This window comes from Epinephelus moara, chromosome 14 (genome assembly GCF_006386435.1).
Source record: "Epinephelus moara isolate mb chromosome 14, YSFRI_EMoa_1.0, whole genome shotgun sequence".
NCBI classification, from domain to species: domain Eukaryota; kingdom Metazoa; phylum Chordata; class Actinopteri; order Perciformes; family Serranidae; genus Epinephelus; species Epinephelus moara.
Genome location: NC_065519.1, coordinates 25,655,708 through 25,668,352, shown reverse-complemented (window position 1 = coordinate 25,668,352; position 12,645 = coordinate 25,655,708). Strand labels below are relative to the sequence as shown.

General features: G+C 43.9%; 1 protein-coding gene across 4 annotated transcripts in view; it reads left to right on the top strand.

Annotated features, from left to right (window-relative positions):
* Nucleotides 1–12,645, top strand: part of tiam2a (TIAM Rac1 associated GEF 2a) — a 106,661-nt gene that overhangs the window by 71,853 nt on the left and 22,163 nt on the right. For all 4 annotated transcript variants that reach the window (XM_050062728.1, XM_050062729.1, XM_050062726.1 and 1 more), the window contains exons 10-15: nt 4,207–4,383; nt 4,964–5,068; nt 5,161–5,239; nt 5,370–5,459; nt 6,349–6,567; nt 9,078–9,172. In XM_050062728.1, the coding sequence (XP_049918685.1) occupies nt 4,207–4,383; nt 4,964–5,068; nt 5,161–5,239; nt 5,370–5,459; nt 6,349–6,567; nt 9,078–9,172 (765 nt within the window). The remainder of the gene's footprint in view (nt 1–4,206; nt 4,384–4,963; nt 5,069–5,160; nt 5,240–5,369; nt 5,460–6,348; nt 6,568–9,077; nt 9,173–12,645) is intronic.

Below are 12,645 nucleotides of genomic sequence, written 5' to 3'. Positions count from 1 at the left end.
TTGGTACAATGGGGGTAAGATTTAAGGATGTCACTTCTGCAAAAACCACAAATTCTTGTTTTTACGTTTTTGGATTAAGCAAGGCGAGCTGTTTCCCCCTGTTTCCAGCATATATGCCAAGCTAAGTTAAGCTTTACACCTGTGACATGTAGCTTCATCAACAGTCATGAGAGTGATACCTTTTCAAGTAACTCTCGGCAAACAAAGCAGATAACGGTATTCCCTAAACTACTTCTTGAATGATTTTGGCTGAAGCCCACCTGTTGACAAGGCCCTGAGTGACTATTTGGAGTGTTTTGGGAAGAGGGAATAAGAAAATGGGAATTTCTTTACAATTATCCCTAAAAATAATGTTTCATGCATATCTTTTCCTGTGTGTCCAGTCAAATAAAATCTCATCAAAGCCTTCCTGGATGAATAGATCAAGTCTGGCACTGACAGATGAGGATAATGGACGCTTTTAGACAGAGCCGGACAGGCGTTGTGAAGATCGCTGTTCCACAGGATGCTATGATTCATAGTGTGAGTCTGTGGTCAATGTGGCGAGTGTTAAAACTGCCCCCATTAAGGGCCTAGAAATGGACTTGTAACAGGAAATGGTTTGGGGAAACAATAATGGCCTTCATTGGGCCGACGCTTTAATGTTCCTTAAAATGCGGCAACCCCTCCCCTTTGGTTGAGTGTTTCGGTCTTTCCCAGATTTAGATGTGGCCAAGCGTTTGTCACTAGAGTTTGTGTGATTTTGTGGGGATTAAGACCCTTCAGGGTGGGAAGCAGGGAAAAGGAGAGAGCGAGAGAGGATGGCAAGGCTGTATTGATTTTTGCCGACACATACAGGACTTCATCTCTGTCTTGATGACTTTGCTCCTGTTGTATCAAATCCCCTGAATTACTCTAATAAACAATCATCTTCCTCTAATCCTTTGAAGTGAAGTCAAGTGAAGGGTATGTTTGCATTTGTGTGCCCAAGCTTTGTTGTAGCCACATGGCATGTGTGCTCTCTTGTACAACACCTGACCATCCGTGATAGTTTGTCCATGTGGTTGCTGTCTTCTCTACACAATGTGAACCAAGCAGCTGTATTTGAACATGCGGACGATGTGCTGATGACACTGTCTAGCTGTAGGTTGCGACCGCATAAAGCCGAGAGAGATAAACATCTATATCGAACCTTTCAATAACATGGAGGTTATCTTGGCCTCCATAGAGGTTAAAGCAGAGTTCATAGTGGCTGGTATTTGCTCTTCAAATCCTCCATCCACCCACTCCTTCTGTCAGCAGTGGAGTGAGTGAATATGTTCTGACTGCTAGAAAAAATAACATGAGTTATGTGACATAAGGGACAGTTCATCCTAAGATCAAAAGTACATATTTTTCCTCTTACCTGTAGTGCTTTTTATGAATTTTAATTGTTTTGGTGTGAGTTGCTGAGTGTTAGAGATTTCAGCTGTAGAGACATCCGCCTGGAACTAGATGGCACTCTACATGTGGTACTGAGCTGTAACGTTAGCTATGCAGCAGTGCTAGGTGTGTTAATGGTAGATTGCAAGTTTCTTTCTGCACTGTGATACAGCTGGACTGGTGTAATTTGATAGAGAGAAAATAGTTCCTACATGAAACTGCTCTCAACAAGGTCTGTGGATTATTTTGAGTAACCAGGTTATGATTTCTGGAAAGAGACATTGCTGTTGAGTTTTTTGGATGTATTTTGTTGCGCTTTGAACACCACAAGCCGAGTGCCATCTAGTTCCATTATATTCAAGAGTAGGCAGACATCTCTACGCCTGATATTTCCAACACTCTGCAACTCACACCAAAACAACCTAGACTTATAAATAGCAATACAGCTAAGAGGAAAAAAATATGTATTTTTGATTTTTGGGTGAACTGTCCCTTTAAACAGTGAGCTTAGCATGCTGCATTTTACACTCACTTTAAAGCAAGTCAAATAATAAAAATTCACACAAGTGTCTGCTGCTGTTGAGCAGGGATATGGAAATATGGTTAAGGGATACGATTAAGGATCAGCTCCCTTTCCTTTCATGTGTTTCTTTTTTTTTTTTGGTTAGAGAGAAGTGTTTCTTCTCTCCTTCTTTGAATTTCTTGGCTGATGAACATGATCCTACTACCCTTGTCCATGACAGGCTGATCCCTCTTTCTGTGTCACCACCTTTCACCACACTCCACTACCCACGATTACACACCTCGTCTTCAACTTGAGGAGCAGGCACTGGTGCTAGCCAGTACAGATGGTCATTATTGTCACCTTGTGCGTGTGTGGAAAAATGTGTCACAGCTGTGGAAAGAGGAACCTTGGGTGGAGCTTTGAGGAAATTAAGAGTAATACCCTTATAATAGATGTAATAGAGGGAAATTGTCTAAAATTGTCCTCAACTACTCTTCTGTTTCTTCTTCATGGTCACCCTATCTGTTGCAGGCAGGTCTGTAATATTTGTGTTGCCCAGTTGCTAAGTGGAACAGAAAGGGTGTTTTAGCGCCGCGGCCACTAAACCGTCCATTACTCCACGCTCCATCTTTAGAAGCTGCGGGGTGGAGGACGGCCCACTTGGAAATAATTTCCACACTTGAGGGGAAAGACTGAAGTATTGAATTATTTGGCTGAATGCAAACATAAATACAGTACACACACTCACCACACAGAGCACTTGTTGAAGTCCAGCGCGTGCCTGGACTGTACTCCTGGCAGTCGATCATGGAACGTTGACCAGGCAACCGTTGCTCCGTTACAACCCTCTCTGACCATGAATGAGTGTACAGTGTTAGTCAGCCGCTGGTCAGGTCAGTGTAGGCAACCAAATCTTAGTTTTCCTGTCACGCCATTTCGCTGGAACACAAACAGGGCGGTTATGCAACCAGTTGCCATGATGGCTTGTTTTTTCATCGTCAGTTTGTAAGCATGACCTCACATCCCTAAGACGCAGGCGGAGGTGGGTGTTGAAGTGGCACCTTGTTGTTCCTCCATCCCGACAGGTTGGGGAAACATTTTGGTAAGAACACTGCTGGCCTTTATTTTGGCACTGGTTCCTGAGGTAGACTAGTAAAGGGGACATTTAGATGACAAATTAGGCAAATGTTTGTCTGTGTGCTGGTGTTTATCTGAGCTAAACTGAGAAGTGTGTGTGGTGCTAAGTGATGCTCTGAATCAGAGGCCTTAGCTGGTCCCTGTTAGGCTTTTTGTCTGGCAGGGAAAAAGGTCTTTTTTCCCTCTTGAGGTGATGCATCAGCTGCAAGCTGCCAGCATCTGAAACAGACAGAAAGCTCACACACATGCACATCAGACAGAAAGCCTCACACACCACTCAACATTTTTATGATCCCATAATGCCTTTAAAACATCACTGTGCACCCAGACCTATTCACTTATGCAATTATCCCTCTTGGTCCTGCGTCTCAGTTTAACCGAGAACTCATATCGTCTTTGTCAGAAGTGCTGAGTCGCTGGCTTCTTCAGCCCATGAGTTTCAGTACATTTGATGTGATTGAGCCTTTCCTCGAGATCTGGGGCCTTGATAATTGCGGTGTTAGGCTGCACTGTGGCGTCTCCCACAGCCCCTTCAACGCAGCAGTGGCACTTTTCCCTCCAGAGACACAGAGTCGCAACCAAAACCCCTAAATGGCTGCTTGTGAGGCCGAGTTGGGGGCTAACCCCCACCCCCTCCTCTGTGTTAATACCCAGCTCAAACCTCACTGTTACAGCCACCAACAAATAATTACCTTCAAATGGCTGATCTGAAAGTTTGACTGATTTAAAGTAAATCGTCCCGATGCATCACTTAAGTCAAAATGACTCTTGTGGCTTTTCAAACCAAATAAATGTGCAGATATCATCTGGACGTCTAGACCTGCCAGTCGACCCTTGCCAATCCGCTTGTGTACACGGCCATTACGATGACTATTATGTGGAGCAACTGCCATCTATGTTGTCAAATGAATTTCTGAAAGGCTAATTGTATGACATCTTTGCTCCGCTGTTTGATCCACAGCCAAGCATTTAGACTAATGGAACTGTATCGATTTGTATGCTGTTACTCAAAGTCTGCTGCTCTCTCTCTGTCTCACCCCGCTCCCTCCTCTCCCTCTGTTTACCTCCTCCTTCTTCCCCTTCTCTGTTTACTCCCTCCTCCATCCAATGCTGCTCTTCCTTTTATCTTTCTTCACTCTGCCTTCTTTTACCCTCTCCCACAGAGGCTGGACATGCTGGCCAGTATCTACTCTATGTCGCCCCCTGAGGGCGGTGTGTGGGACAGCATCAGCGGTGCCACAGACGTGTTGACGTGTGTCTACATGCCAGACGGCCTGACAGTCCAAGTTCCTGTCAGAAGGGACCAGACAGCGGCCGACCTTCTCTCTGCAGCCTGCAAGGTTGGATTGGCGGCTGGTTGAGGAGAAATAATGACGTGTCACCACACTGAAAGAACAATATTACTGACAGTTGTTGGAAAAAAACAAAAAAGAAAAAACATACAAAAACAGTGATGGCATTTGGATTTAGTTGTCTAGTAGTGTTTTATTTCCTTTACATGATCCTACCATTCATACTTAATAATGGGAATGTATTTTTTCTTCTCAAGTAAATACAAAGCTAATTTGAGTTAGACATTTTCAGGTGTGGTCTAGTTAACAGTCTTTGTTAGAGCATCTGCAGCAGCAGATCCAGTTATATTATGCTCCCATGGGCTTTCAATAACACACCTATTCATCTAGTGTCTGAATTCACACAGTCCCCTAACAATGACTGCACATAGATGGACCCACACACACCATATTCCCTTGAGCGAAGCTTTTTTGTGTACCGTACATTTCTCATCACAAAGTGTAAAGTCACTGAATAATTCACGCCTCGACCACACCGCAGCTGTCTGACTAGGCGTCGGCGCATGAAATATGTTGCATGATTTTGTGTATACAGGCCGTTGAACATTATGGCCTCTTGTGTAAACAGGTGAAACAGCTGGACCCGGGCCTGCACTGCCTGCGACTGCACAGGCAAGCAGGGGAAAGCGTGGAAGTTCGATACGTGGGTCCCGGAGAGCTCGTTCGTGATGTGGTGAGGAGGGCAAACATGCAAAATGACACATAGACACACAGCGCTCTTCATTATCTACTCTTTGTTTAATGTGTATTGATATCACCCCGTAGGTCAATGATCAGTTGGAGGTGGTCCAAGTTAATGTGTTTACGCTGCACATGAGCAGGCCGAGCGGCACCGGAGACTTTGGTGAGTCGGCCACTTCAGTGGACTGATTAATGTCTAGTTGTTTCTTTCATTTTAGGTCCACCCCATGGTGCTGTATGTAATCCTGTCAATCTTTGTTTATCTACATCTTTGTTTGTCTCCCTCCTTCCAGGTTTTGCAGTAACAGGACACATCGACAGTCAGAAAAACAGCAGGATTTTTGTCAGTGAAGTGCTTCCTGATGACCTGGCATTCAATGAAGGTGACTACTTGCTCAAGAATGACACAAATAATCCTGAAACCACCAATATTTGTATCACGTGTGATCTCTGTGGCTTTAACACAGTGTTTTCCCCTGTATGCCTTTACCAGCAGCACTCCACAGCTCCCCATCACCAAAGTCTCCCCATCACTGTCTCTACTTAAAGCAGCCAGAGTCAGGGACAGGCAGGGTTATAAATCGAACACCCCCAGATATTGGTGCTTTGATCAATCGGCCACCGTTTGTTATCGGTAGATATTTGTTCTAAATAGTTTGAAGGCCGATCAAATGATGCAAAACATGGTTTACTGCTAACCTGACATCCAGCTCACCTGCCTGTCCAGAGTGCACACACACTGTCTCTTCTCTCTCGCTATACACACACCGCAATGAACACTTCTGAGGCTGCAATACACTGCTATTTTCTGACAGTGTTTACATTTAGCTTAGCTTTGTCCTATATTGTGTCCTCATGATCAACATGGCATTTTTTTTAAATGTATAAAAGCTCTTTCTCATCTGCATTTCTCCAAAATCATTTGGTCTCTGAAAATGCAGAGTTGATTAGGGGAGACCGGGGGCAATTGGAACAGCTTGTGGTTTTGATGTCATTACTGAAAAACTTTTTGAACTATTTGGATAGTTTTTTATGTAGGTAACTAGTATCTGCTCCCACGTGCAGGAGCGTTTGTAACAGCATATGGGCTGTAGGAAGCATTTTATTGAACATAATTCAACATCTACAACTGTATAAAAATATGTGTCTAAAGCCCTTCTCATCTTAGTGGACATGCTAAATATTTTCCAGGGGTGCAAAATAAAACTGCTGGAAAAACACCTAGGGGAAACACTGTACCATGACTTTTTTCTGAACCATACTTGTCCCCAGGTCTGCGTCCAGGCGATGAGATCCTGGTGCTGAACGGTCGCTGTGTGGCGGGCCTGGACCTGGCGCTGATCCAGACGCTGTTTGCCGAACAAACCCTGCACCTGAGCCTGAGGCGGGACGGACCCCTGCCGTTAACCCTGTCCTCCAACCACCGGACCCTTCCTCTCAAACACAACCAGGAGGTTCGCAGCAAGCACCACAGAGCCAAGTCCTCCTCAGGTGCGTAAATCCATGTTGCATTTAGCCACACACAAATGCTGGAACCAGCTAAACACATGTAGATGTAGTCATTAGTGGGGTTGTATTTGTACTAAAGGCCTATAGATTTCTACCTAATGGAACACTTAACAGTACGACTGGAAGTGAAGTTGAGCTTGATACAGTTTAGTCAGACAGATGGTGAGAGATTGAAAGAGACGCAAAGAAAGAGAGAAATTGGAGCTTCTGCAAAATGCTTGGCACACCCATCAGGGTAGCGCTTTCTCAGTTCTGTGTACAATTAACGGCACCAGTTTAACTGCTTTCTCTGCAAGTAGGTTGTGTCATTCTTCCTGTGAACAGCCTGGATCTGCCACAGCTCAGAGTTAAAGCCCAGTTTACCCGTCCAGTTCTGTTGTTTCATGTTGTTGGCATGTGTTGCATCTTTTTGTTGTGTGGTTTTTGAATTAGTTAAACCCAGGTAGATTTGTCTGGCAAGGCTGCTCGATGGTCAGTTTCTCACACGAGCTGCATTTACTGGGAAAGCAAACTAGTTTTGTCACCTAAACCACAACACAGCTGCGACACTTCCGCTCCAGTTAACATCTTAGTCTGATCTCCACTTCCTCAAAAAGAGACTCTCTTTACTGTCAGAAGTCAAAAGAGAAAAAAGCAGTACGAAACAAACTCCAGATGAAGTTTCACAGCTCTGTGTATCCTAGGGCAGAGGAAAGCCCAAAAGGGGCTCTTGACCGCAGAGGGCTTGTTATCGCTGTGGATGTATAGTATCCTGTCGGCTTGGGTTAATCTCACTGCAGATGCCAAGGTGTCAGGACTGAACAGTAAGGTCGTCCATGTCACTGGACAAACACAGCTGATGCCCAGCCACTGCAGATACATTTTGTTTGTTCAAGCCTCAGTCTGAAAGGTAAGGGAAACCCAGCTCAACCGAAGATTATCTTTGGTTTCACTGGGTGTAAGATTTGCTACAGTTGTTAAATTGGTTCGGTTTATTTGGTCTCAGATTAGATAAGATTATGACCTCAGTTTGAAAGTGCAGTTATGAAAATTTGTTTCTGGTGTTGTCAGGCAAGATTTAAACAGGACATCGGCCATTTTGTCACTCATAAATAGACGAGCTAATGAAAGTGTGAAGGTTCTGAAAATAGCAGTGAGGGACAAGTTTCAGTTTTATAACAATTTATATTTCTCTACAGTTATTTTTCTAGTGTTTATGAGAACGTCACAGTGAGCAGAGACAATAAAAATTAGATAAAAGTGAAGCTTTATTGAAGATTTATTGTGCTGCAATTTTTGTGTGCAGACTTAAACACAGGATGTCAGAGGTGATGAAATGTATTTGACCCACTAGATGACCTTTTAACAACTTGTTTTTTTTTAATGAATTAACCAAAATGCATCAAACCTGTGCCACTGACCTTCCCCTTCAAAATGTGCGCCGCATCTGATGCCTTTTAATTGATTTTCCTCGTTGTTTGGCTTTCGAATAAACAGCCGAAACAAAGAATCAGTTTCACAGAAAGTATCGAGCGTCATCCTTAATGATTGTAATTCATTAGTGTTTCCTCCACTGCAGCCGTAATTGAACACAAAGGGATTAATGACTTGAAGGCCTCATTACAGAAAGTGGTGTGATCAAAGTGCCTGCAGTTTTCTTCTCCGTCTCTAGAGGGCACATGATCCCAGGCAGGCTGATGAAGGAGGCAGGTAAAAAGCCCGCAGTGGGGAATTAACACTTGTCTGACACAAATTACACAAATGATTGCATGATGGCATTCCTTGAAGGAAACTGTCTATCATGCGGATTAATTCAGACTGGTGCAAATGTACAAGACAAGAGAGGTAAATTTAGATAACTAGATATCTTTTGTAACGCTGCCCCATCAGTCACACATTCGGTTGACGGTGATTGGCATTTCAGAAAGGAGAAGTTAGCTCCACGGGAGGTCCAGAAGTTTTCTTTTGTTTCCTGCTGGCATGCTGGCCCGCCTCCCAGGCTACAATCAGAAATAAAGTCTTTTTCATGTGCCAACTGCGAGAGAGTTTGTCCTCGGGACCTTGGATTTGAAGTGAAGTAGCCAAAATCCCGAGAATGTTTTCAAAACTCTCAATCTGATAATGTCATCCTGTCCGCACGGTTTATATGCATATATACATTTTATTAGGGAACTATATCTTAAAAACAAGTTCAAGGAAAGAGATAACAGAGTCTTTAATTAGGATTGCCAAGTTTTTCTTTTTCGGGATGACTGAATGCCGCTGCCATTTTTAGACAGAAGATATATTTAAAGTTCTGTGCGACTGGCAGGCGCCCGCGATGGTTTTAGACTATAAGTAGCCAGCATTGTTTGTGTATTGTGGTTAGCAGAAGGACGTGCTTCAGCAAAAACTAGTGTGGTGCACATGCAGCTATGGGTGGTATGAGCATAAAACACAGTCACACACACTCACATAGAGTGACGCTAAACTTAAAGTTAAAATGTCCTCTCTCTCTCTCTCCCTCTCTCCAGATGTGTGCACTGCAGCTGATGGTGCTGAGTCCCCGTGTGTAGGACTGGAGAACGGTCACTCCCACTGCGCACACAGGCCTGTACAGCACAGCAAGGTAGGAGTGTGTGTCCGTGTGCCAGAAAGTGTTTCATAGACATCCACATACCGTAGCTCGCTCTCTCTTTCTCTCCTTCCAGGTTTGTTTGTGTGAATAAAGGTGTGCACATTGTAGAGTGTGTGTGTGTGTATGTGTTTGTGCCCACTCACAGTGGCAGCTGTGGGGCTGTCACAAACCAGACTGGCACCAATTCTTAGCATTACCATAATTAGGATACTCCATCATAGCCACCGGTATAAACACAGCTTATTACTGTCATGCAGACAGGATGCAGACTGAGAGAAGGGGCTGTGTCACACTGCCACTGCCTCCTGCACACACACACACACACACACACACACACACACACACACACACACGCACACATGAAGACATGAATGCCTGGGGGTAAAACCAAATCTCTCAGAAGAAGAACAGTTGTCTAATATGCCTCTGTCACCCTCACCTTCACTCAAGCGTATCTATCATTATGATAAGGGCTGCAGTAGTTTATTATAATAAATTTAAGACAGGCAGAAGTCATCTTGCATGTGACATATTGCAGGTGCTTGTCTCTGCCTTCAGAGTCCTGGCTTTGGTTCTGTAACACACTATAGGTACCCTGCAATCACTTCAACCCTCTCATATCAGTGTTAGAGAAATATCCCCTCTATAAATATGCCAAACGGTGTCCCTGATGATTTACGGCAGATTGCATGACTATTTCTGTCCTGTGTGTTGTTGAATATCCGGTCAGGGTTTTGATATGTAAACCAACTTTATTGAAGTCATTAAACTGAGCATGAGCCCGTCCCGTCGGGAATTTATGCCTCAGCACCGTGGTAATGTAATACAGGAGTGTGCACGCCAGTGTTTATCGAGAGCAGTAATGAGTGTGTGTGGTCATCACAAAGAGCCGCATGTTAATGATGTAGACATGGCTGGAAGCCTGAGAGTGGATGTGCATGTGTTGGTGCATATTTACCTTCTTTTGCAGCATTTATCTTGCATTTTATGTCTTTTTTAAGCTAGTTGTTGTGAACCGTGTGAGTGCATGTTTGGCACACTTTTGCCAGCTGCTTGTTATGTAATGTGGGCAAAATGAAAAAGGGAATAGGCAGTCATTTGTTGCTTATTTCGTCAATGATTCACTGATAGTAATTCCAGGCCAAATATCCAGAAACCTTCTCTAATTGCCGCAGCTTTATTCTAATTGCCTGTTTCAGAAGACGCGGTGCAGCGTTTGACCCGAGGTCAGCCCGGAGGTGGATTAGAGAGGACAACTTGCCCTCTTCTCCTCCTCTCTATTCTGGCTCCGTTTGTCTCTTTTTGTTTGCCCGGCGACACGAGTCAGTCCCACTGCGCTGGGATCTGCACTGCACCACTGCTGCTGCTGCTCAGCTCCCTGCCGTTTGTCTGTTACTCAGGAATGAATGGAAGATAGGTGTGTGTATGTGTGCGAGCGGGGGTTTATGAGTGTGTGCGCTTATGTCACAGCATACGTGCACATTTGAGGCACAAAAGGAGAAGAAGCTCTCTGCTTCCATCAGGGAGAGTCAGCCACTGTGAAGGCGATACAAAAAACACACTCGGGGTGAGATATTGGTGCTGGTAAATCAGATTTTTGCTGTCATGAAGAGCAGAATTTAATCACCACATGGCCATCAGTTTGTTCTCTGGGGCGGGGAGAAAGAAATCGAGTCACCGGGTAGAAAATCAGCCATGTATCAGCATATAAGCACGCACATGCGTGCACACGGGCGTGCTGTAAGTCAATAGAGATGGATGGAAGGGAAGGACTAATTTCAAGCCTCTTGTCACACCTTGTCATCGGCCGCCTCACCAGACTGACTACCTTTGATTAATTGGTCCGTTGCATTCCAATTTGCGCTTATTACACAAGAGAGATCTGTGTGTGTGTGTGTGTGTGTGTGTGTGTGTGTGTGTGTGTGTGTTTGAGCTTAAGTGCTTACTAGGCACAGTTATCAGTGTTGTTTACCATCGAGATACTGATTGTGATTCCAGTGCCTGTGAGTTACTTAATGATACATTTGGCTATAGAGCGCCATAGTAATTGGTTTAACGCAGTGTTGTGATACTATTATGAGCTTAACCAATCGATTGCAGACGTCAACTGAATTGGTCCCACAAAACTCCCACGAGGCCCTTCAAATTGAATTGATTTGACATGCATTGCGCTGGTGTAGTGAAGTAATGCCGTCATAAGGGGCGTACAGTCAAAACTGTAATAGCTGCATCCATTTTGTTTATGCCTCACCTAATCTCTGCGAGTGCAGCAACTGAAAGGCTCGATGGGGATTTGTTGGCTGGAAGGTCGTCGACACATAAACACGCATGCATGTGAACACGCACATGTCCATAGCATACTGGGTGATCCCAGTAGACAGATGGAAGGACGTGGGAAGTAATCTGGCATGGTCTGGTTTCACCACATGGCACCAGTCCTCTGGAGGGTGATCACACACATGTATCCATGAACACATAGAGGAACATACCAGGATGTCTTGAAGGCCCATATCACTGAAACTATTAGGTGACTGATCAATAGAAAAATGTATTTGATTGTTGACTAATCAAAATGCCTAAATTTCACTGGTTTCATCCTCTCAAATGGGAATATTTGCTATTTTTCTTGGGCTTTTCTGATGTTATACTGCCTCCCTTTGGGTTTGGACAGTTTGAATATTTGTCTAGGAAATTGTGATGAGCTTTTTTCAGTGTTCTTGATGTTAACCAGGGGTGGAGCCAGACGTAAATATTGCAGGCTCAGCCTGATCCTCAGGGGGTCTGGGGGCATAATTCTCCTGGAAAACTGTTTTACCGATTTACAGCATCTATATGCACTATTTTGCAAGCTATTTATTTCAATAGAATGCCTAAAAATATGTATTTTTGTCATCATTTTTGTGAAAATCTTCCTGTAGAGCCTACATCCTACTGTGTATCTAATTGTCCTCAAACTGTCTTCATCATTTTGAAAGCATAACACAACTAATGTGGAGGACGCCATATTACTTTCAAACCACATTATTCTTTTATTCCATAAATAGCAGTTGTATGTTTAAACATTGTGTAGTAGCCAATCATGTCTTCTATTAAGCCAAAGGTTAAACAGCAGACAGACATAATAAGCCTCTTTGCTCTTTTCTGGGCTGGAAGTTTCAGTAAGAGCATTTAAATGGACTTATGAAGAGAGCTATGAGTGGAGCTGTCCTCTGGCTGGCTGTCAGTAAGAAAGATTTGGCTTGATTCACTTGATTCAGGTAGTGATGCTACTATGTGTCTTCTCTGAATTAGATGAAGGCATTACTAGACTGAAACATTTGGGCTGGTTTTATTACCTCTTTCTTTTTTCCTTCTGGTCCCAGTCGTCCTTTTTTACCTGTCTCAGTGGGCGAGAGGAGTCTGAGAGGTGTTTAAACACTTTTTTAAAAATGTGTGACTAACAGAAAGTTAAGAGTTATTCAGTT